Genomic DNA, 26,840 nt, shown 5'->3' with positions numbered 1-26,840 from the left:
GTGCAGATCTCATCATTACTCAGTGATGCAAAGGATTTATTCCCCATATTTGATGCTACCACAAGAACATGTTTCAATCTGCATTCTACCAAAGCTGTCCTTTTTATATCAGATTTTTTAAATGTGCTTTGTTATGTTAGAAATAAATGTGAACCCTCAGTCTCCAAACTTGGAAAGCTAACGGCACTAGCTAATAAGAGGTGTTTTTTGAAGCATGTTTCAGCCTCATACTTGATGTAATCAAGAAAATCATACTCTTTTCCTCTTGGAAATTCTTCTTTAATGATCAGAGAGCCCTTCAGTGTTTAACCTCAGCAAGCTTTGCCCCTTCCTACCCTTCACTTACCTTCATTTTGCCTTTCTTCTCCGTGTGTGCTGAAAGAATGGAGCTGGTTGATTGTACATCATTAGGTAATTCCGTCTCAGCCAGTTCTGTCCCAAAGGACTGGAGCATTTGAGCTGTTTGCTTAACCATCAGGGCGAAACTTTCAATAGCCTTTTGAAATAAAGAAGGGAAAAAGGCTATCATAAAACATCCTATGTACATTAACAAGGCTGCTGTTTTAAAATGAGACACAGGTCTCACAACAGCTAACAAATTAACCATCACTTCATTCCAAAAGTAAAAGATTCAAAGAAAATTACAGCAACGTTAAGAGCATAGACAAATACCTTCACCATTCGTTCCTTGACTGCATGCTTTTTTTTCTCCCAGACTCAGATCAGACACACTTTTAACACAATCTCAAAATTCAGAGTAATTTTGTACTTGACCTCTCTCCCTCACTGTTAAGAGAAGAATGACCACGTGTGCACTCTTTCACTCACACTCTCTCTCTCTCTCTCTCACACACCCACGCACACCCACACACCACAACAACACAGCCTTTTGCCTTTAAGCCCGCAGAAAACCACTCCCAAACTTATTACTCATGTTATTTCTTTAAGATGACTAAGTTCCATTGAGACCATCTCCTCATTCTTTGGAAGTAAACTTTTGTTAACATGAACACGTTTGGGGAAAGCTAATGCCATGATGCAGAAACAGGACTCTGTGGTAAGCATGTAATCAAGGGAAATGTTTTCCTTTTTTTTCCTCTCGACCACCAAAACATAATCAGAAAGGTCACTTACTGTGCGGTGAGATAGCCACCTGGTATGGCAATAGTCCAGGGTCCCACCAAGATCTTCTGTTAGCTGTGTTTTGTCAATATAACTCTGCAATTCTGGTACTGAACTGAGCATTATGATCTAGAAAAAGGAAACAAAGCAAAATCCACAAATAGAACATCCATCTATAGAACTGACACAGTAATCTGTCAGGGGAAAACGTCTTCACTGTTGCAAAGTAATATTGATGAAATAATAGCTACTAAGTTTGAGAAAGATCAATTTATATGTACTCCTTGCAGAGGAAAATGGTGCAGTTTTATCGAGCACCAAACAGTATTTATACAACACCCTACATGTGAGCTACACAATGCACAATAGGTATGGCAAATGTTATCTTCATTAATTTTCATTTTTCAATCAATCACAAGGAGCCATCAATACTTCTGACATTTGTGTGAAAAGTTACTTAACTTCTTCTAGCCTCAGTTTCCTCATCTGTAATATTAGAGTACTGGGGTGAATGGTTTTTGAGGTCCCTTCCATTTCTAGATCTATAATCCTAGAGTCCATTAATCAAGTACCTACTATGCACTAAGCAGCATGCTAGGGATGTGAATACAAAACTGAAACAGTTCCTGCCCTCAAGGAACTTACATTTTATCTACACATCAGAAATATATGGTTATGGCATTTAAACACAGTTAAGAGAGAAGAAAAGTTTTTATTTGTGAAATTAGAACCAAATTATCCAGGGCTTATTTTCATTTTTATTATGTATAATTTTTTTTCCTCTTTTTTCACTTAATGAAACTCCAAGATTTCAAATGAAAAAAACCGTCATTACTGTGTAAGATATCAAGTAAGTCTTCCAAAATAGGTTCTTAGATCTATTTCACATCTGTTCTGTATTACCACACTGGCTATGGTTAACTATTCGTTGAGATTTAAAATAGCATAATTTATATTAGGAAAGCAGAAGAAAATATATTTAAGAATGGAACTCTCTAAAATAGATTTGGTCAGCCCCCATTTTTGTCTTTCTAGACCATTATTTCATATCCTCCAAGAAAGCTTACCCAGAGAAAAATAGTCAAAGAAACTTTTCTACATTTCTTTCTCATAATTCATGCATTTTTGTGGGAACCTTTCTAAATTCCTTTATTTTAGGTTTTCTTTTTAAAATTTTTTTTTACTCATTTTGAACTTAAAGACAAAAAAGAACATTTCCATGTACATAGCACAACATAAAAAGGATTCAATATAAAACCATGAATTTCCATTTCACACTGTTTATTGTATTTGAAAAACTATATAATAAATACTACACATCATTTTCAAAGTTACCCTCTTTCTCTACTTCCTTTGCAGTTTTCTATTGTTCTCTGCTGTGCATTTTTTTCTCCCTTTCTCCCCACCCCACCCTAGAGTTGGCTTCTATTAGACACAAATGTGTGTGTATGTATAAAATGATACTATACATATTTCTGTTTATCAGTTCTTTCTCCGGATATGGATAGCATCTTCCTTCATAGGTCCTTTGTAGTTGATTTTAGCATTTACGATATTCAAAATGACTTAGTTTTTCAAAGTAGTTTTTAGAACAATATTGCTGTTACTGTGTACAACATTCTCTTGGTTCTGTTCATTTCACTCTTCATTGTTTCAAGTAAGTCTATTCGTGTTCATCTAAAAATCAACCTACTTAGTATTTCTTTATAGCATAGTAGTATTATATCACAAATACATACTACAACTTATTTAGCCATCCTCCAAATGATGGGCATCCCCTCAATTTCCAGTTCTTTGCCACCACAAAGAGAGCTGCTATAAATATTGTAGAACATAAGTTGTTTTCTTTTTTCCCTAATCACCTTGGTAAACAGACCTAGTAATGGTATTGCTGGGTCAAAAAATATATCCAGTTTTACAACTCTTTGAGCATAATTCCAGATTGTTCTCCAAAATGGTTGGATAAGTTCACAATTCATCAACAGTGAATTAGTGTCCCATATTTTAGGTTTTTCATATCATCACTAGCATGCTGTGTATGCTTAATAAAATATTCATAATCAACAAATAAAGATCAGTACAAAACAATCCCATTCATCAGTCATTTTCTTTCTAGTGTGTTACCTTCTAGAGTTATGGTTACCCTAGAAATGTTGGAAGTGAATCGTTGATCAGCAAGGTCTCCAAATAACATCTGTACATAAGTTATGGAGAAGAACCTTTAATGATGACCCAGCAGATTAGAAAAGACCAGTGATTTTAATGTTAATATACCTTTTGAAACCTGGCTCTTGACTACTAATTAATATGACGCAGTGGTGTCACTTCTAAAGGAAAATACTTCCTTTCTATGAACAAGTATGTGTGTTAAATTAGTTCCTGATGTGAACTTGTGAATATATAATTTACAATGTGAATAATTACTTGCAAAATATAAAGCAAAGCTTAATCTAATAGCTGGTAGAAAAAAATTTTTATTCATTATGAGGATTATAAAAATGGAAATGTTTCTGCTCAATAGGACTAAGAGGTATAGAAGGCTCCAAAAAACATGGAACTTTATACCTTGAAGTGACATCTATGCCCATTTGATTAACATGGTTTAAACCACCCAAAGTGTGCCAAATGATGATGTATAGGAAACTAAAGCAATGGTCTTTGCTTTCATGAGGTTTACCATGAATCACATCCATATAGTGGTTCTTCAGACTCTAAGCCTGCTTTCAAACATAGAACATACTATTCACAACAATCCCAGAGCATCTGATGCTTTTATTTATAATGACTCAGTGTGGTATTCACACTGCAATATATACACCAGTATTTTTACAGATAGCCCACTGTGCCTGTGTAGAAAGTACTAAACTTTCCAGGGTTGCTATAAATAATATGCTTCTAGTAATACGAATAGCTGAGGGGAAAGAGTTGTGGCTTCAGTTAAAAGGGACAGAATGCTAAACTTGGAGTAGGAAAGAAGACTTGGGTTTGAATTCTGCCTCTGATGTTTCTAGCTATGTGACTATGGGAAAGTCATTTATGCTCTGTGAGTCTCAGTTTGCTCATCTGCAAAATGATGATAGTACTCTTCCCAGAGTTCTTTTGAGGTTCAAATGAGAAAATTTATGTAAAGGATTTCTGAACTTTAAAATGCTATGTAAGTATCAGGTATTATCAGTACAATAAGAGATAGAAAACATTATGAAATGCAAAATAGATAATTTTGATCACATTAAATTGAAAAGTTTTTGCACAAAGCCAATGCAACCAAGATTAGAAGGGAAGCAGAAAGCTGGGAAACAATTTTTACAGCCAGTGTCTCTGATAAAGACCTCATTTCTAAAATACTTAAGAGAATTGAGTCAAATTTATAAGAATACAAGTCATTTCCCAATTGATAAATGGTCAAAGGATATGAACAGGCAGTTTTCAGATGAAGAAATTAAAAGTTATCTATGGTCATATGAAAAAATGCTCTAAATCACTATTGATTAGAGAAATGCAAATCCAAACAACTTTGAGGTACCATATCACACCTATCAGATTGGCTAACATGACAAAACAGAAAAATGATAAATGTTGGAGAAGATGTGGGAAAATTTGAACACTAATGCATTATTGGTGGAGTTGTGAACTGATCCAACCATCCTGGAGAGTAATTTGGAACTATGCCCAAAGGGCTATAAAACTGTGCATACTCTTTGATCCAGCAATCTAAGTTTGTATACCAAAGAGATCATAAATGGGAAAAGGACCTACATGTACAAAAATACTTATAGCAGCTCTTTTTGTGGTGGCCAACAATTGGAAATTGAGGGGACGCCCATCAATTAAGGAATAACTGAACAAGTTGTGGTATATGAATATAATGGAATACTATTGTGCTGTAAGAAATGATGAGCAGGCGGCCTTCAGAAAAACCTGGAAAGACTTGTATGGACTGATGCCAAGTAAAGTGAGCGGAACCAGGAGAATGTTGTTACACAGTAACAGTCACGTTATGCGATGACTAACTTTGATAGACAGCATCTCTCAGCAATGCAAGGAGTTAAGACAACTCCAAAAGAATCATGATGGAAAACGCTATCCATATCCAGAGAAAAACTATGGAGTATGAATGCAGATCGAAGGATACCATTTGATCTCTTTTGTTTTATTTTGTTTCTTCTTTCTCATGGTTCCTCCCATTGGTTCTAATTCTTATTTAGAACATGACAATGTGAAACTAAGCTTAATATGAATATATATGTAGAGCCTATATCAGATTGCATGCTGTCTTGGTGAGAGGAGGGAAGGGGAGAAAATTTAAAACTCAAAATCTTATGGAAGTGAATGTTGAAAACCAAAAATAAATAAATTAATTTTAAAAAAAGATTAATGAATTTGGAGTCAGAACTCGAGTTCAAATCCTAGCTCAACCACTTTACTGCCTGCATGACCTTGGACAGGTCATTTTACACCTCAGTTTCCTTATGTGTAAAATGAGGGGACTGAACTAGGATCTTAAAGGTCTCTTCCACCAAAAAAGCAGTGATTCTGTGAATGATAAAGAAGGAAATGGCTTCATGTGTTGGAGGGAGGGGACAGGCAGAGATGAGTGATGGGGAGCAAAGGGAACAAAAGCCACCTTTTCTTCACCCTTCCTTTCCAGGATAGTTTTTGGTTTTGTTTTGATGTGTGTGTGGACAGGTTGGTTTGGGGAAACATAATAGAGAAAAGGGGTACAGCTAAGTGCATAGAACAGTGGATAGAGAGCCTGCTTTGGAGGTAGGAAGACTCATCTTCCTGAGTTCAAATCTGGCCTCAGAGACTTGCTAGCTGTGTGACCCTAGGCAAGTAATTGTCAAATTACTGTTTGCCTCAGCTTCCTCATCTGTAAAATGAGATGGAGAAGGAAATGGCAAACCACTCCAGTATCTTTGCCAAGAAAATTCCAAATGGGGTCACAAAAGTTGGATACCATTGAGAAAATAAAATAAAAATAAAATAAAAGGACAACACTAACAACAACTTTATAAAAAGCACCACTGCCATCAGAATCACAGTTTCCACAAAAAATTCAATTCACATTTCCTAAGGTATTACAGGGTCTCTTGGATGAAGCCACATATCCTTTTGCTCTCTTATTTTAAAGAAGCGCACTATTTCTGCAGAAATTCACCAGGAGAGAAAACGTATACTGACAGCCACTTGTGTCATGATGCTTCATTAAGTAACTACTGGTAGTTCAGAGCCATTAACTATATTCTATGGGAAATACAAATTAACCCAATGCTGCTACCAACATATTGAGTTCTGCACATCCAGTTTGTTTTTTTTAAAGAACAGTCACAGTCCTAGAAAGAAAGAAAAAAAAAAAGGAAGATGTCCTTCACTAGAGGAAAAGGCAGGAGGGGGAAAGGAAGGATTAGAGTGCTGGATGTGGAGTCATATCTAGCCTCGAACTCTTGCTAGCAGTGTTACCCTGGGCAAGTTACTTAACTTCTGTTTGCCTCAGTTTCCTCAAATGTGAAAACGAGGATAATAGTAGCACCTACTTGTAGGATTGTTGTGAGAATCAAATGAGATATTTGTGAAAAGCACTTACCACAAAGCCTAGCACATAGTAGGTACTATATAAGTACTTATTTCCTTCTTTTCCCCTTCCTGTCTTTTCCTCTAGTGAAAGACATCTTCCTTTTTTTCCCCTAGGGCTGTGACAACAGCTACAGGTGGCAAGTGGGATCTCAAAACTCTAATTGCTACCCAACCAGATTAAAATGGAATTGAGAAATGTTTAATAAAATAAATAAAAATACAACTTAGATTGTATTGATTTGTAGTTTCCTAGGTCAGTATGTTGCCCGCAGAGATTCATGTTTACCACTGTTTTAGTCACCCCTCTCATTTTCCAAGTGAATTAATAACTTGCCCAAGGTCACACAGGTGTGGCAGAACTGGGATTGAAACACAAAGGCATCGACTCCTAATCCAGGGGTCTTTGCATGACATCACATTGCTGCCTGGGCTGGGTGTGTTCAGACCCCTTCTTGCCTTAGTTTTGTTGGAGATACATTTGGGTGGGGTTTTTCGAAAGGAGTTTTACTAAGGGGAAGGTAAAACAAAGCATAACCAAAATCATAATGTATGAGTTGCAGATTCAGAAAATCCTATCCTAAATATTATGGTCTAGCTACAGATGGCTTAAAGGGATACCCTGTTCTATTCTTATTCCTCACACCCAATTCTCTCTGGCAAAATCAGCAGACTATTATTAAGTTTGGTTCGTATTTCTGTTACTAGGCTCAGGTCTTCCACCTCTGGTTCTAGGCTAACAGCTAGGTCTGTCTTACATCTGTCTCACCACCTGGTGGATACCTCAAGTTCTAGATAATTTATAGAGGTCTAGAACTCAAAGACTAATCAATCAAACCTTTCCCAGTTCAAGTTCCAACCATTTTCCCAAGTCTCTTTACTGACATCTTTACGATCCTCCGTGGGTAATAAGAGTCCGGAATCTTATCAAAACAATTTTGTAATACTTTAGACAATTTCCATTGGTGACAAAGGAAGAGATTCCTTTCCTCAAAAGCACATCTTTGGGGAAAAAGATCAATTATGGAAATACTTACAGGTACCTTCATTTTAAATTCATCTCTATTGAATTTGAAAGCAATGTCTGAGAGAGTCCGTTGTAAAAATCCTGTGGGGCGTAGAACAAGGACAAGTTGCAGGTTCCCTGGGAAAGATGCCTGTAAGTAAAAAGGAGACATTTCTTATAAATAACATATGCTACTGCAGCTCTAGGCAGTTGAAATTCCAAGTTTAATATAAAAACACTAGTTCAGAAAAATCATTAAGTATTTTCTGCGCACTTACTTGCATCTCTCTTGGGTCCCCTCCCCCACATGCCCTAAAATAGCATTGGGTCCATGCTGCTGTTCATTTATTTGAGTCATGTCTGACTCTTTGTGACTCTGTTTGGACCTAGCTAGTAAGACCAGAAGATGAGTCTGGATTCCTGACTCCAGCCTTGGCACTCTGTTGACTGCACCATCTAGCTGCCCCATTGGGTCCAAAGTAGGTGCTTATTAAAACATTTGCTCACAGAGCAATAATGGAACATTAGTTTAAGCAAAAGAGGCTGAGATATACAATTTACTATAAGTTTTGGGTGGTGAACATACAGTTGATTAAAGAAAAATTATACTAAGTAGGCTCATGATGACCTCTCTTTCCTAAATTCACTGTGGAAAGGCTGTTGGATTATACATGCCAGTTACTATGGGTGACTAGATGATTTAGATGGTATTTTGAGCACACTAATTTTAGTGGGCTAAGATGTTTACATTTGGGGCAGTTAAGTGGCACAGTGGATAGAGCACTGGGCTTGGAATCAGGAAGACTCATCTTTCCGAGTTCAAATCTGACCACAGACACTTACAAGCTGTGTGACCTTGGGCAAGTCACTTAACCCAGTTTGCTTCCAGTTCCTCACCTATAAAATGAACTGGAAGAAGGAAATGGAAAACCATTCCAATATCATTGCCAAGAAAACCCCAAATGGGGTTTTCTGAAGAGTCAGACATGACCAAACAACCACCACAAATATGTTTACATGTTTAAAACAACAATAGTTCTGCATGGCTCAATACAAAACAGGCAATTTGGAGTAAGTGGTTATATTTGTACTTTTGTGATGCAAGAATGGAAATATATCATGCTGGCTGTACAGTAAGCAGTACTGCAGTAATCTACCAAATACAATAACTCAAGAAAAGTTTCTCTACTCACTGTCCATTAAAATATTGCAGTAGACTCTGAGAACCTTGTAGTTCACTAATGGATTCTAATAGAGGTATCTTTATTAACTCTGCATGTGATCCGTTCTCTATTAGAAAATCCAATGGATTAAAAAACCCTTTTGGGTTGTAGGGATATAGCATTGAAATGCAAGGCTATCTATAGGTAGAGATATATAAGTTCTTTTAGGAACAGAAGACAGTAGAATTGTAAACCCTTAGAAATAGAAGAGACCTAAGAAGGCACCTACACCAATCTCTACACTAAGCACAAATCTTCCTTTCCCATATTTCTGAAAAGTTGCCATACAGCCTCCATTCTGAAGGCCCCCAGTGATGGAGAATCCACTGCCTTCCTAAGTGGCCCCCTTCTACTGTTCAGACAGCTCTATTTGGAAATTCTCTCTTATACTGAATTAAAACATGCTTCCCAGAAAATACTACAACTTTACACCTACTAGTATAAGGAAAACAAGTTTGAGTCCTCTTCTAAGCAACAGTTCTTCAAATATTTGAAGATAACTATCCCATCTCTTTTATGCCTTCTTATTGTGAGCCTAAATAACCACAGTTCCACCAGCAGCTGATCTTCATGTGGCATATTTTGAGTTCTGCCAGAATCCTAAATACTCTGGACATATTCTAGTATATTGATGTCCCTGCTAAAATGCAGTACCTCAAATTGGGCCCAGTACTCTAAGAGGGATCTGTCTGGTTCAGAATTCAGAACTACCCCTTCCCTCATTGTAAACCCTAGATTTTTATTAATGAGCCAAGTGCTGAATTCTTTTTTGGGGGGGGGCATGTCATGCTATTGAGCTTATAGTCCCTTAAAAAAAATTCTCATCTTTTCCACATGAACTTAGTTCAGCTGTAACTTCCCAATCATATAAAGATTGGCTAGGATTGGGGAGGAGGAGAAGGACTTGGGAGGAGTGGTGGTGATGGTGAGACTGAAAATTCTATGCCTCATGGTGTGCAAAAATGTCATTGTTTTACTGTGACTGAACGCCTTCTGGCTCTACTCAGGCTTATAAAAGCCAACAGACTTTCTGCAGGGAGAGCAAGGAAAACCTGAAATCCATTTCAGCTCATTATCTCCCTCTTTTGCTTCTGCTGCTGCCTCACTGAGCAAGCCCTATCCCCAAGGCATTTGCATGTTTGATGTAGCCAAAAGCAGGCTTGGATGAAGAAATTCTTCTTAAAGAAATGTTTACTTCCTTGAAAGCTAACAGGAAAAGAAAAATACTCTACTTCCCCAATTTCTTCAAGAAAATTAAGGAACAATGTGGCAATTATGAGTGAAATCAATTAATTGCATAATTGGACTGCAACTTTAATTACTGTAGAAAACCCAAATCTGTCGTTTCGGTCTCAATCTACAAGTAATAGAAAAGACAACAACCTGGTTGGTAGATGACCTCATGGCATTAGGATCTGAGGTTTCCCCATTGGATCCTATACATCACAGCAGCCTGTGTGGAAAATTCTGCTAATTAAAGCAGGAAAGTGTTTTTAGAGCCAAGAAGCGCAGGGTACTAAGGGAATAAATACACTTAAAAAAAAAGGATTACCAACTCCCTCCCCAAATCCTAGACCACAAATTAAAATGTCCTTCATTTTATTTTACTTCAAAAATAGTTCCTTCCATAAATTTCTGGAAATGTACGATCCTAGATACATGGGCCAAAAACATCAAAGGTAACATAAAAACGATTCCCTTACTCAGACAACTCTATTATCTGTGGCAAAGGAGACTATGGAGAAAACGGAAAAATAATTCATAGCTAAACACCACATCCCATTTTAACCAGTAGTTTCAACTTCCTTCCCTCCAACCTGACTTATTCATGTATTTTATTCATTCAAACCTTCACACTATTGGTCATGCTGTGCTCCTACCAGAAATCCTTTTCTGTCTCACCTACCCATATAAATTCTTTGAGGATCATCTCAAGTCCCACATCCTCCCTAAACTCCCTGATTTCCCCAAGTCCTTACTCCTCCAGGAGGGCTTCAATTGAGCCCGCTTCAATTTCCCCAACTGCCAATCACCTCTTATTCCTCTAAAGGCCTGTAGAATTCACTTTGCTGCTAGTACCACTTAGCCAGCATTTAGTCATATTTTGCCTTGTATTGTTATTCAGCTTTTCATGTAGCACCTTATTTTCTCAGACTACAAGCTCATTGAGCTCAAGAATCATCTCTTGTGTGGTTTTCTGCATCTTTCAGAGTGATCTCAAGCAACGCCATGGACATAGTTGTTTGTTTGTTTTTTGCTTTTTGGTGAGGCAATCGGGGTTAAATGACTTGCCCAGGGTCACACAGCTAGTAAGTGTCAAGTGTCTGCAGCTACATTTGAACTCAGGTCCTTCTGACTCCAAAGCCAGAGCTCTATCCACTGTGCCACTTAGCTGCCCTAACAGTTGTTTTTCAATAAATGCTTTTCTTGATGAACTGTTTTGATTGGAGCTGGGGTCAATCTTTATTCTGAAAATTTTAGGAGCTTGAGTTGGCTATGCTTTTTGACAAATGAAAGGTTACTGTGTGTATACACACACACACACACACACACACACATATATATAACTTTAGAGTCTACACTGAAAAAATATGTTAATGTTGAAATGCTTTACTTTGGGGACCAACATACACACAATGCCATCCTCCAAAAACACAAGCCAGTAAGTATCTTTGGACTGACTACATTCACAAATTGAAAATCTAGACCCTTAAGCAGAACTTTGCAGTGAAAAAAACAAAACCAAAAACAAACAAAAGGAAAAAGTTAACAGTAAAGAGAAAGCCTCTGCCTGTTTTATCTGTTCAGATATTTTGACCTGAGTACACAGGAAATAATACAAACCAGGTTTTATGTCTGAAGACTTAAGATATTTCTGAGCCACTTTTAATGAGTTAAGATCAAACTTACACCTTTATTTGTGAAACTAACACTGTTATTTAGGGAAAGGAATTGTTAGTGATGTCTTTTGTGAGGTGACACAGAATCATGTCTTCTAAATTCCCACAGATCAAGTTTTGGCACACCAGATGATTATACTTCAAGAGTACCTGAGTGGCAGCAGTGATGCCATATTTCAAAAAGTAAGCTCCCTGAGGGCAGGTTGAGCTTAATCATTATTATTATTACTTTCTTCCTAAAATTCATGCTTAATGTCCCATGCAGCTTTCTTTGACTAAACTTTTAGATAAAGGCAAGAAAAAATGAATTATCAAATCAATAACTTTATATTCTATGCATATTTTTTGATAAACCAGTCACTGAAGTAGCTCATGACATTCTAAACAATTTCTCTATTTGTCTTTCTACTTTCTAGTTCAGGATTTTTCATGCTTTCTTTTTTATTTAGAGAATTCAATTGACTATTTGTGATGAGGAAAGCATCGTACTATGCTGAGGAAACAAAAATATATAACACATTCCTTTTCTCTTCAAAAATATGGAGGAGGAGATGGCAGGGAATAAATAAATGTTAAAATACAAATGGAGAGAAATACAAAAAAAAGTGATGAACTGCTAGGATGATTTAGAAGGAAGAAAAATCCACTTTTCACTCTTAAAGGGATGAGGGCAGGTGGTCAGAGAAGGCTTTAGAGAAAGTGATACTTGATTTGAGTCTTGAGGTAGGATTTCAAAAGTGTAGGGAATGGCATGAGCAAAGGCAAAGAGGTGGAGCAGGATGGAAAGAGTTTGGGGAATAATGAAGAATCCAGTATGGCTGCAGCATGGAGAGTATAAAGGAGAGGAGTGAGAAATAAACCTGGAAAGGTAAGTTATGTAGGCAGAATGTCCAAGGCTTTGAATACCAGGCTCTAGAGGTTAGACTAATTTATTTGACAGAAACTGGAATTTAAGGTTAAGCAGAAAGACAATGTGATAAGAATTGTGCATTACTCTGGTGGTGTTGTATAAGATGTAATAAAACAGAAGAAACTGGAGGAGAGGATGTTATGCACGAGGCTCTCACAATAGTTTACATGAGAAGATTTGAACTAAGATGGTGGCAGAAGGAATGGATGGAAGGGGAAAGACATGACAGACAGTGGAGGTATAAACAACTGTATTTAGGAACTGGGGGTTGTGGTGAAGAAAGAGTGAAAAAGTACTCTGAGGTTTCAAGCCTGGGTTAATAATGGAGGAAATTAGTGTTAGGAAGAGAGATAGGAAAGTTAAGAATAGTCAGATTTAAGGGAAAGACAATGATTTTGGTTTTAGATATATTCTACTTGACATGTTAGTAGGACATCTAGTTGAGATGTTTGCCAGATGGCTGGAAGTGGTGTTGAAGATAATTTTGACATCAACCATATAGAGGTGAAAAGGCTAGAGGCAAAGCCATGAGGAGGAATTTTTGCACCCAGGGTAAGAAGCAACCTCACAGCTGAGGGGATGAAAGGAATGAAGACCACCACCCCACAGGGGAGATAGAGACCCTTAGACAAAAGAGTTAGCAAATAGGTGTGTCTGAAAGAATGTTTTGTTGTTATTCAGTTGTTTTAGTCAAGTTCGACTCAGGGTTTTCTTGGCAAAGATACTGGAGTGGTTTGCCCTGTCCTTCTCCAGCTCATTTTACAGATGAGCAAACTGAGGCAGAGTTAAGTGACTTGCCTAGGGTCATACAGCTAGTAAATGTGTAAGGCCAGATTTGAACTCAGGTCTTCTTGACTCCAGGCCCAGCTCTCTATCTACTGCACCACCTAGTTGCCCATATCTGAAAGAATACTAATCTCATGAATAATCAAGAGCTCTAGTAGATCATATACCTTTCACATCTATTGGTAAGAGATGAATTCTTACCCAAAGAGGGATAGAGGTAATTACAAAAGATAAAACAGATCATTTTAATTAAATAAAATTGAGAAGCTTTTTCACATACAGGACTAGGACAGCATCTGGGACAAAAAGGGAAGTAGTTACCTGGGGAAAATCTTTGTATTAAATTTCTCTGAAAAGTATACATGATATAAATAAGATTACAAAGATATATAAGATCAAAAGCCATTCCCCAATTGATAAGTGGTAAAGGATATGAACAGATACTTTTCAAAAGAGGAATTACAAATTATTAACAGTCAAACAAAAAAAATTCAAATCACTAATAATAAGAGAAATGTAAAACACAAAATGACTGTGAGGATTCATCTCACACTCAACAAATTGGCACAGACAAGAAGTCAGTATTAGAGCGGTGATGGAAAGATAGGCACATTAATATACTGTTATTGGAGCTATGAACTGCTATAATTATTTTGGAAAGCAATTTGGAATTATGCAAATAAAGTGACCAAGATGTCCATATCCATCAGCCCAGAGATTCCACTATGAGGCATATACTTTAAGGAGGTTATTTGTAGTAAGAAATATACACCAAAATATTCATAGTGGCACTTTCTGCAACAGCAAAGAACTAGAAACAAAGTAGTTACCCAAAAATTACAGAATAGTTAGACAAATTGTGGTGCATTAATATCATGGAATAATATTACTGTGCTGAAAGAAACAATATAATGAAAAGAGAAGTGTGGAAACACATTAACTGATATGAAGTGAAGTAAGCAGAGCAAGGCAAATAATATATACTCAATAACTCCAACAAATAAATGAAAAGAACCATTATAGTAAAAAATAAAGGTTGTAAAAGGGTAAAGAATAATCACGGGGGGGGTGCAGAGCAATGGATAGAGCATCGGCCCTGGAGTCAGGAGGGCCTAAGTTCAAATCCAGCCTCAGACATTTGACACTTAACTAGCTGTGTGACCCTGGGTAAGTCACTTAACCCCATTACCTAACCCCCCCTCCCCCCAAAAAAAACCCTTGGCCCCAAAGAAGAGATATGATAAGACATCTGCTGAGGTGCTGGGCAGTCCACACTGGAACACTACATATAATGTCAGATTTCATTAATGTGTTGATAAGTTTTGCTGAGATTTTTTCCTCCTGTACTTTTTTTTTGGCAAGGCAATGAGATAAGTGACTTGCCCAGGGTCACACAGCTAATAAGTGTCAAGTGTCCGAGGCCAGATTTTGAACTCAGGTCTTCTTAAATCCAGGGCCAATGCTCCATCTACTGTGCCATCCAGCTGCCTGTACCGTGTACTTGTCAAAAATTATTATAGGAAATGATTCTCTGGGAGCAGGGGGAAGGAAGGATACAGGGAGAAATACAAAACCAAAATATATCAAGAAAAGCTGTTTTTCAAAAAATACAATATCAGGGACTGCCTTGCTTTTTATTTTTGTATCCCCGGAGTTTAGCACATAGTGCCTGGGAAATAGTGCTTAATTGATGCTTTTTCATTCATTTAAAAAATATAGATATATAACTAGATTGGGGTGATGAAGACTTAGCCCAAGGTACTAATATTTAGAGAGTGCTGAAGATACTTGCATTCCTTTAGCAGCATACAACAATTGTGGTTAGCATCCAGTTTCCAAGAATAATTTCTGCTTTGGCTGCATTTCCAGTGAGCTCATCCATCTTCTAGTATATTCCCACCCCCTCAGTAGCAATTTTATGGTATACTCCCTAAATTTCGACGGCTGAAGTCACAAAACTATCTAGTTAGAGCTCTATTGATAAATAAATATTAGAGTAATGTGTTTGAAGATGACAATTGTGATAGCATTTCAGTCTTTCTTATGTTTTGCTTTACCTAGGTATTAGTAAGATCAATATATATTCTACCTATAGAAACCCTATTTATATTTTTTTGCTTTTGAGTAGGGGTTCTAGCTCCTTTCAAGTTTTAAGTTATGATGTGGGCCTTAGTTATAAATACAAAATTGGCAGGGGTGGAGTGGGGGTGAGAGTGTAATGTCCCCTGAGAGCAGAAATTATTTCCGTTTTATATATATATCTTTTTAGCATCAAACTGTGCCTTTCAGAGAGAAGGCATCTAATAACTGTGCTAAATGGAATTTGCTGATGTGAATATAATCTACAGATAAAAGAAAAAGGAACTGGATTGAGAGAAAATTGGAAACATAGAACATACGTTTTTTAGAATGATAATTTCATACCACTGCCTAAGGTCCAGCTCCTCTTATATAGTAATCCATAAAATCCAAATAAGCTTCTTTGAGAAACTTGAATTTAGCAAAATAGTTTTAAAAAGTCCTGCCATAGCTTAAGAAACTTTGCCCACGTTTAAGTGCAGTAGATTTCAAGTCAAAGGATCTGGATTCAAATAACACTTACTATCTTATGGCTTTGAACAAGCTGCTTAATCTTAGTATCAGTTTTCTCATTTATAAAATGAGAGAGTGGACTAGATTGGGGATTCATAACTTTTTTTTGTGTATGTGTCACGGACCCCTTTGATTATCTGGTGAATCCAATGGACCCCTTATCAGAATAATTTTTTTAAATGCATAAAATAAAATATATAAAGATGTAAAGGATGCCAATTATATTGAAATACAGTTATCAAAAACATTTTTTTTAAGTTCATGGAACATAGTTTAACAATCTCTGAAGATGATTTTAAGGTCCCTTCCAGCTCTAAATTCACAAACCTGTGGTCATTCAGCCAAACTTTCCATAATTATTCCTAAGATGGAAAAGTAACCAATTATATATATCTAGTACTAAGTTATTTCTATAATTATATTTTGGTACCTTTCTATATAATCAACTAGCATAATGGACTCAAAGGCAGAATTCCGAAAATCTTCCTTCAATGAAAGTAACAACTTGACTCATGTTCCCTAGATTTTATATGGCTGTTTATTTTGAAATAAGGATATATAAGTTTCCTCTACAAAGTCCTATCCTGATGGTCCAGTATGACATGGAAGTAACCCTTATGCTGGAAAGGTTTCAAAATCAGACTGAGTCTGTTTTCTGAGACCAACCTAGCAAAGAATGAAGCATCTGATCACCAGTAAGCTAGTCACTAAGGCATGAATTCTTTATTCATGGAAACCCATAAAACAAAGCCAAATGCAGAATTAACCTCAGTCATCTGTGGCTCCTTTCTACTTCTACAGAAATGAAGGCAGCAAAGAAGGCAGAAGTTTTGGGACTTTATAAGTTTTTGAACTTTAAAATAGCTGTAGGTCCTCTTGAATGTGAGAATCTTGTCCGCTGACCAATGTACGAACATACTATTGTAGGAACTGAATCATATTAAACTTAATATTCCACTATAAATAAAACAAAATAATGGGAATTATAGCTAAATTGAAGGCTCACCTCTTTGAAGAGGAAAATAAAGGTATTGGTGAAATTAGTTTTATTGTTTATCCAAAGGCAACAAGGAACACTATTTCATGGGATGTTTTGTCATTTTGCATTGCGGTGCTCATAAGAAATATTTGAAAAAAACTTTTTAAAAATATTTATTTGAGGTGCTCATCTGACCATGTCACCACCCTGCTCAAATTCCAGTGGCTCCATATCACCTTAAGGATCAAAAACAAAATCCTTTGGCATTGAAAGTCATTCATAACCTAACCACCTAGTTTTCTTACACTTTATATGTTAACTACATACTCTGTGATTCAATGACAGTGGCTTCCTTGCCTTGAGGAACACCTCAGACCAGACCCTCTATCTTTCTCTGGTTGTCCATTGTTCCTGAAACACTCTGTCTTCATCTCTGCCTCCTGGTTTCCCAGACTTTCTTCAAAAACTAGGTAAAATCCCATCCTCTATACGAAGCCTTTCCTAGCTCTTCTTAATTCCAGTGCCTTCCCTCTGTTGGTTATTTCCCATTTATCCTGTCTATATTTTGTTGTACACATATGCTTACTTGTTTTCTCCTCCCATTAGATTATAAACTACTTGAGGGTAGGGAATTTTCTTTTGTCTTTGTTTCTATCCAAGGTGCTAGGTGCCTAATACATAGTAGATACTTAATAAATTGTAACCAAATGACTAAAAAAAAATTCTAAAAATTCAGCTCAGTATTTTGCAGAGAATGAAGAAAAAGGGAAATCCTATGAAGATCTTGATATGGTCTCCAAATTAAATCAACATATACACTTTAACTCAGTGACTTCAATGCAAAGGTAGGAGTAGGTAAGGACAGCAAGAAACATTAGAAAAGATGGACCAGGAAAAAGGAATGAAAGAGGCAATCTGATTTTAGTAACTCTAAATTCTTGCTCCCAAAGCCTCTTATTGGCCCATTCAATGCCAAGTTCATAAGAACTCTCCAAACCAAATATACCAAGTATCCCAAAAATAGAAGCTTGTGTTATCCACTCAGCCTGTAGTACCAAACATAGCTCTAAAATTAGAGCACGTTATGTAAGTGTTGAATTTCATTGTAGTTGCCAAAGATATTTACTGATAAACAACTACATTTCTCACCAACTCACTTTTTTTTTTCTTTTGGCATCACCATGAGGCAAACTGTGACTTTTCGGTTTTGGAAGTGGATTTTCTAAGCAAGAAATTCAGTGAGTGCCATTACAAGGTGATACATATTTTTATACATAGCAGCTCCCAAAAAGTGTACAAAAAGTTGCTCCCTGGTCATCTTCATCCTATTCCTCCTCATCCCAAACTCACCTCAGGCCTCCCAGTGTGGAATCTGGGTTCCTGATTGTGATAGTTCTCCATATCTAATTTAGACTCAGGTCATCCAAGTGGTTTTTATCTTCAGCCCAGGCTGCCATTTTTACTTACTGGCCCCTTTCTACATTTTGTTCCAGGAACAGTAATCAAAACAACTGTACTATTCCTGGAAAAGATGAGTCATTCACATGCAAAATGGTTTCAGAAAAATTTGGGAAGACTTATATGAACCGATGCAGAGTGAAGTGAGCAGAACCAGGAGACTATTATATATGGTAACAGCAATATTTTAAAGATGATCACCTGTGAAAGACTTAGCTTCTCTGATCAAGACAATGACCCAAAACAATTCTAAAGGACCCATGACGACAAATACTGTCTACCTCCAGAGAGAGAACTGATGAAATCTGAGTGCAGACAGAAGCACACTTTTTTCACTTTCTTTATATTTAAGGGGGCATGGGGGTTGCGTGTTTTCAAACATGGCCAATATGGAAATATGTTTGCATGACTGCACATGTATAATTGATATTATATTGTTTGCCTTCTCAAAGGATGAGAGAGGGGTGCAAAGGAGGGAGAGAATTTAGAAGTCAAAATTTTAAAAAATGAATGTTAAATTTTTTTACATGTAATTGGGAAATATTTAGCAAAATTTAAAAAAAAAAGATAAAATCTAAAAAAAAACAAAAATAAAATGCGTCCTGAAAAGATTAGTCATTCAATTTCTGTATTGCTCCTCTCCCTGTTTCTGTCAGTTCCCAGCTAAAACACCCCTTCCTGGCCATCATTCTATATGTATAGTCTTTCCCTATTAGAATGCAAGCTTCTTGAGGTCAAGAATTGTCTCATATTTTGTATTCATACCCCTAGGACATAACACAATGCCTGGCACATAGTAAACACTTAATAACAAATAATAATAAGTATTTTGCTTTTCCTATACTTCATTCATACTAAATTAAAGAGAAGCAGTAGTCTGAATTAAGTGAATGAATGAATGAAAAAGTATTTAAGTTTAGTATGTACCAAGCACTGCCCTTAGCTCTAGCTTATAATACAAAGCAAAGACAGTACATGCAGCTAGGTGGCACAGTAGATAGCACTCTGGACCTGGAGTAAGGAAGATCTGGCCTCAGATACTTTCTAACTGTGTGACCCTGGGGAAATCACTTAACCTCTGTTTGCCTCATCTGTAAAATGAGGATAATAATGTCACCTCCCAGGGCTGTTGTGAAGTTCAAATTAAATAATAATGATAAAGTACTTAGCACAGTGCCTGGCACGTAGTAAATGCTATACAAATGTTTATTATCATTATCATCATCATCACTATTATTATTTTCAAGGAACTTAAACACTGATCAAAAATGTTATATTGGAATACAGTTACAAAACTATTAAAAAAAATAAGTTTATTGGGGCAGCTAGGTGGTTCAGTGGATACAGCACCAGCCCTGAGTTCAAATCTGACCTCAGACACTTGACACTTACTAGCTGTGTGACCCTGGAGTTAACCCCATTGCCTGACCAAAAAAAAAAAAAAGAAGAAACAAAAAGAAAAGGAAAGAAAAGAAAAAAAATAAGTTCATTGGTCCCAGGTTAACCTTTTGATTATATAATATGTCTTTTAAATGATTTATTTATATTTAATATTTTGATTACATAATATATTTTTAAGCATTTAAATACATTATAAGACACATATAATTTCAGAGTGTGAAAGGGGACTGAGATAAAAACATGTTAAGAACCTCTGCTATGATAGGTAGGGAGAATTCTCATACCAAGTCACATATTATTGAAGAATGATGTAATATGTCCCACATTCTAGGAGGCTCAGAATTAAAAGAAAGTAGGAATATGGAAATAAAAAGAGCTGGTAACAGACTTAACTATAAAGAGTAGTTTAGATTACATTTAAAAGACTGTAAAAACAGCTTTATACTTTCACCATTTACCCTAGGATATTAATTCATTCAATTAACATTTTACAGACCTGCATGTGTGACATTGTGTCTAGGCCCTGGGGGGATACCTAGATCGGATACCTTACAGTTCCTCTTCTTCTTAAGAATTTAATAGGGGATATATGTACACAAATAATTAGGATACAAAAGAGAGGGAGATCAATTCAAAGGAGATGGCTTAGCAGGTAAAGAGGTGGGAGAAATTTGAGGAGGGAGAGATTAGTTTCAGGGAGGGGTTTGTGGAAAGCTTGATGGGGCAGTTTCAATCCAAGTTGGAAGAGAATTCAACAGATAGGGATTGGGGCAGAGGGAGATAATAATAGCTTATTATGTTATCATTGTTCAGTTGCATCTGACCCTTCGTGATTCCATTTGGGGTTTTCTTGGCAAAGATACTGAGGTGTGGTTTGCCATTTCCTTCTCCAGCTCATTTTATAGATGAGGAAACTGAGGCAAACAGGGTTAAGTGGCTTGCCCAGGGTCACACAACCAGTAGTGTCTGAGGCCAGATCTGAACTCATGAAGATGAGTCTTCCTGCCTTCAGGCCCAGACTCTACCTACAGATTTGAACTCATGAAGATGAGTCTTCCTGCCTTCAGGCCCAGACTCTACCTACTATAACGCCTGGCAGCCCCAAAAGTTGGCATTTATATAGTAGCTTAAGGTTGCAACAAGCTCCTTACAATTATTATCTCATTTGATCCTTATGACAACCCAGGAAGGTAGATATTATTATCCCTGTTTTACAGATGAGGAAACTGAGGCAGCTAGAGGGTAAATGACCTGCTCAGGGTCATATAACTAGTGTTTGTGGTTGGATCAAACTCAAGTCTTCCTGATTTGAAGTTCCAATCCCTATTCACTTGAGCAGCTTGCTGCCTGTCCCATTTATCACCTAGCCTAATACTAAGAAAACTTGTTAACAAAGTGAATTCAGGGAAACACACTTTAAAATAGGTATTTAAATATCACCCGGGTGATTTTACTTATTGTCTGATAAGGATAGTGGTAGCAAATGTAAATATATGTACATATATGCATATAATTTATACACGTTAAAGAATTTTAAATATGTATTTAATTTTAAATGATTTTAATTTAATTAAAATATTCAAAATAGGTTTAAATATATATGCACATATTTTAAAAATTTCTTTAAAATTAAAAAAGAAATAAAAGTTAATTATAAAGAATATGGCCTCCTCTCAAAACTGATATATTTGGATTCCCTTTCAAAAGATGTTGTAATCAAGTTTACTTCCCAAACTGGGAAGCAATATTGGAACAAGAAAATAATGCCAATTTGAAGGATAATTCCCAAAGAATTTGGTGAAGAAGTTCCAGGGGAACAAATTAGGGAAGAAAGACAGAGAAATTCTAGGTGAAGATTAACAGGTTAGAGTAACATTTAACCACATCAGAAAGTTGTAGGACTGCGCATTAGCAGACTGCTGAAGGAAACTGTATGACAAAGTACATAAGGAGAAGTACGAGTGTCATTATACCAAGGTCTCAATGCAGTTGCCACTATTAGAGACGCCATACTTTTATTTTTTAAAAACATATTTTTTTCCCCAATTATATGTTAAAACAATTTTTTTAACATTAAAAAAAAAAGTTTTGAGCTCCTAATTTTCTCCCTTCCTCCCTCCCTCTCATCCTACCCTCTCTGAGATGGTAAGCAATCAGATATAGTTATACCATACCTCTTTTAAAAGGCTAAGAAGCCCTCAGAAAAGATTCAGGATTCAAGCACTGGAAAACAAAACTGAAACTGAAAAGTTATGGGAACTTTGATTATTTAGCCCAGTGTGTATAAGCTTTAAGGAAAATTTAAAGCATTTAAATCTATGACGGATTACAGTCAACTCTTGCTCATTCAAATAAAATTTATATATGTATGTATATATACATAAGTACATACATATGCATGTATGTGTACATGTATGTATACACACATATGTAGTACTTTACAAAACCTCAAAGTGCTATGGAAATGATAGCTATCATTATTCTGATTCAGGATCAAGCCTGATCATTCTTTTTGCTATGATGTAAGAGCCACTCCTTCAGTAGGCTGGTAGATGAAGGGAAAAGAGGCAAAATTTAAATCATGAAAATTTGCCCTCTCTAGCTCTGATGATAAGCTTAGTTGAAGGAGAGGTGGAAAATACCTGCTTAGATGAAAGTTTTTAGATTTTCTGCTAATTTCAGTCATCTGTATAAATCCGGCACTACAGCAAAGGACAATTTGAATAGCTGACCTGCTGTTCCCCATCTTGACTGATCTCCATCATTCATTAGTTCAAATAAATATTAATTGACTGCTTACTATGTACAAGAAACCGTGCCAGGCAGCGTCAAGGAATAAGATTTCAAGAAGTCTACCTCTGTAGCTGTCAGTGTCATTGAACATGGGAATGAGTTACCAAGGCAGGCTGGGGACATCTCTTTCTGCCTTTGAAAATGGAGTATATTTTCTTCTCTCTGAGCTAAGTAGTCATCTGCCTAAAACTAGATTCATTCCTTCACTGAGCACCTACTATGCAGGTAAGGTACTGAGCTAGGCATCATCAGTAATATGGTCTAGGAGGAAAGTTAAGATGTATACACATATAAACTGTAGCACGAGGCAGAAAATTCCAAGCGCCATAAAGGAAGTATGTTTATAATGCTGATGTTTTCTTAAAGGTCACCATTCCTAGGATTAGAACATTCTAAGTAACAGAAAAAAAATTCACGAAAGAAGCAAAAAGAGACCAGCTCAATATATACTTTTTCAATTAGAAAAAAAAAACTCAGAAAAATACTCTCTTAAAAAATGTAGCCAAAAGATTTTGCTTAAAATAAATTGGTTAAGGAATAAAAAACATAACAGCATCCAACATTGCCATTATGTTCAGCCAATTCTAGCCAGATGGATAATTATTTCCCTGCTCAAGACATAAAAAAATCTACCAATATCCAGAAAAAATCATTTAAAACAAGGCATTTATAGATCTGTCTCAATTTACCTTGTTGCCCTGATGAATTAAAATTATCTTCTAGCTATATGGGTCCCTAAGGCAGTCATGGCAGAATGGAGAGAAGTCATTCTTGGAGGCAGGAAGACTTTGACCCATACTACCTGTATTAGCTATCACTTACCCACCCAGTAACCCCCAGGTAGCTCTCTAGGGCCTAGAATTACTGACAAGTTGCAGATCTGCATTGATGGAGGGCTTTTCTGCTTAGGGAGTTACTCACACCAAGGAACTCACAGGTATGGGGAAAACAAGAATTAAAATGGGTCTCTAAGTAATTGGAAAAAATAGCTCCCTTCAGTGTCCATACATTGGATAATTGCCTTTATAATTGCCTAGAGCTCATATACATGTTCTTATCCACCTCAGCAGCATTACAGAGTCTAAGCTGCAAGTTCCTGCCTGGGTACATGGCTCTTTGCCCTTATCTACTGAGCCAAAGTGGGAGAATAAACTACCGCAGGAGAAGTATTGAAAAAGATAATGCCCTGCAAGGAAAAAAAAAAAAGACTGGCACTTTCAACATAAGCCAACAAGAGCCCACAGGACCTTTAGGAATCTTTTAGAACTTACTGCTATCCGAAGGACAGAGGCTTTCACGGAAGTCCATTTGTCTTGTCTCCGGTCTATGACGAGGATAAACCCAATTCCAGTGTCCTGTAAACTAAAACAAGAAGACAGGACACATTATCATTATCATAGTTAGGCAGGAAGACAAACCTTTTTCAGTACATCTCTAAGAAAGCTTCACAGTAAAATGACACCTCTTATATAATAAACCTTTTACCATTCTGCATTGCAACGTACAACTCCATAAAAAATATGCCCATGAAAAGACTGCAGCATTTCCAGAGGGTTCCCATGCAGCCTCATTGAGTCAGTTCAGGAACAGTCCTTATCCACAGACAAACAGATTTTTGTACAGCTCAAATATCCATTTCATTTTTTAGCTCAGTATCAACTACGTTGAATTTTGAGGATCTTGGTAAAACCTATTATTCATGAAGCTAAACACACTGGTGCTCCACAGTAGAGAAAAACATGGCAATCTCTTTCTCTGTCCACTGGCTGTTTAACCCCTTCAAAACAAGTTTTATGATCCCAATATCACATTAGTCCTAGACTCTGAGGTTTTCTTGTTCTTCCATGTTAGAAATTTGCTCTCAATGGGGCTGTTACAATCACTTTGGGAAAAAATCCCCAAGGCTTTGGAAGGCTCACAAGCATCTGTCCGAAAGAAGATACAGAATATGCATCTTTGAAAAAGCCACATCTGTGAGAGGGATCACACACTTTAATTCTTGTATAATGATGCCCTCTGCTCTTCCGCTCAGCTTAATTGCACAAACTACAGTCACCGAGTACAAATGAAAAGGTCTGTTTCTGTTGGGCGATTCCACATCCAAGCCAATTGGGTAATGCCAGCAGCTGACTGGCAGCCAATCCCAACCAGAAGGGAACATGACAGGCAAGCTCAGAATGGACTGCCTTGAATTGCTAATTTCTGAAACTGGAGGAGTACATTTAAGTGAGAGCCACTGCTGGATTTAAGTAAGAAAAAGAATTGTGGGGGAAGGGCACACACAAATTAGGCTGTTTGCATCTGAGCTGTGTATATATAGTAAACAGTAGCACACAAATGCACATAGAGGATCTCTGAGTAAGATCCCTTTGCAGTTCTAAAAATTTAATGACGATGATAATACAAAAAATATACATGTCATAGGCTCACTGCACCCATCTATCTATAACTCGATGATGGTTCCCAAATTTTGTAGCAATTTAGCTACACAGTCACAAAATATTTCTTGTTTCATACAAAAAACACCAGTTTTGGCCCACTATCATCTTGCTACAGTAGTTTTTAAACTGTAAATTTAAACATACATAGTTTTGTCACCTGCTATTTCATATTTTTGTGGTTGGCTATAATAACAGATTTGATTTATGATCAATTATTAGGATAGCATATTGAGTAAAAAAATAAACTTCATATCTTTTTCTTTTTAAATAGCAAAATGATCATTCCCTTGATTTATAAACCAGCTTTTCTCAAAAGAAATCAGAGTTTTGGGGAGTATTATATTCTTTATGCCATATACATATGTGTATATATATATATATATATATATATATATATATATATATATATATATACACACACATATATATACATATATATACACACACATATGTATATATATACATATGTATATATACATATGTATATATACACATATGTATATATATACATATGTATATATATACACACACATATATGTATATATAGTGGGACTAGAAAACAATTGTGATTTTGCATTAAGGAAAGCCCAAACTCTAAGATACTTTCTCGTCTTAGTGAGTCAAGAAATAGACAGGAATTCCTAATCAAGGGATTCAGTCTAGTATTCATTTTACTAACTATGCTTTTGTTTTTCTTGTTAGGTTGTAATACGCCACACACAAAAATCCCCCAAAAGAATAGGTTTAAAAAATTTTTTAAATTAACAGACATTTATTTTCTCTCCTTCCCACTCTCCTGTCCCTACAATAGGGAAAACCACCACCACAACAAAAACTTTTTTAACCAATATGTACAGTCTAGCAAAACAAATTCCAACATGGTCCATATCAAAAAAATAGGTCTCGTTCTGCACCCTGAGTCTATGGCATCCAGCAGGAGATAGGTGTTTTACTCATAGCTGGTCTTGGTATTGATCAGAGCTCTTATGAGACAGCTTTCAAAGCTGTCTTTACAATATGATTATTGTATAAATTTTTTTCCTGACAACTTATAAAAACATTCTCCTCTCAATCCCTTACCATGGAGCCTGTGATTGAATAGTGACTCCATGTAGGGAGCTCCTAATGAGGAAACTTCGTTTGCCAAGGTTGTTGCAAAAGTTTTTACAAAACTTACAAAAAAGACTTACAAAAGTCTTACACAGTTGCTTGAGTCACTGAGCATTTAAGTTACTAGATAATGGCAAAGCAGAGCCTCAACCACATCTTCTTGACTCCTCCATCAGTCAACTTTCTTTTTTGGGGGAAGGGGGAGACAAGCGGGGTTAAGTGTTTTGCCCAGCTTTTGAATGTCTGAGTCTCATCTTTTGCTTCAGTCCTTACCTAGCTTTCAATTACTGAATGGACGTTGCCTCAGACAAACTGAGACCTGGGAAAGACCTTAGCTTAAAAAGGCCAAGGTCTCCCATTGCATCCGGGGCCATCACCAGTTGTCTTGAACTATGTCTTGCCACTGGATTCCGATAACTCCAGAAGAGAGGTTGGGGCTGATGACTTTGCACAGCCCTGCCTCACTTAAATATCAAGACATCACCCTCCTGATGTCATTGGTCCTCTTTGAGAATGAAAGACAAACAGTCTGAGGCCAGATTTGAGCT

General features: G+C 36.6%; 1 protein-coding gene across 1 annotated transcript in view; it reads right to left on the bottom strand.

Moving 5' to 3' along the window:
- MCF2L (MCF.2 cell line derived transforming sequence like) overlaps positions 1-26,840 on the bottom strand; it is a 382,959-nt gene that overhangs the window by 46,185 nt on the left and 309,934 nt on the right. The window contains 4 exon segments of the mRNA XM_078147328.1: positions 347-496; positions 1,135-1,251; positions 7,731-7,850; positions 24,013-24,103. Of these exon segments, the coding sequence (XP_078003454.1) occupies positions 347-496; positions 1,135-1,251; positions 7,731-7,850; positions 24,013-24,103 (478 nt within the window).

Source organism: Phascolarctos cinereus, unplaced genomic scaffold (assembly GCF_003287225.1).
Source record: "Phascolarctos cinereus isolate Bilbo 61053 unplaced genomic scaffold, phaCin_HiC Scaffold_7;HRSCAF=346, whole genome shotgun sequence".
Taxonomy (NCBI): domain Eukaryota; kingdom Metazoa; phylum Chordata; class Mammalia; order Diprotodontia; family Phascolarctidae; genus Phascolarctos; species Phascolarctos cinereus.
The sequence above is the reverse complement of the archived record's forward strand: the minus strand, read 5'-3'. Positions and strand labels throughout refer to the sequence as shown.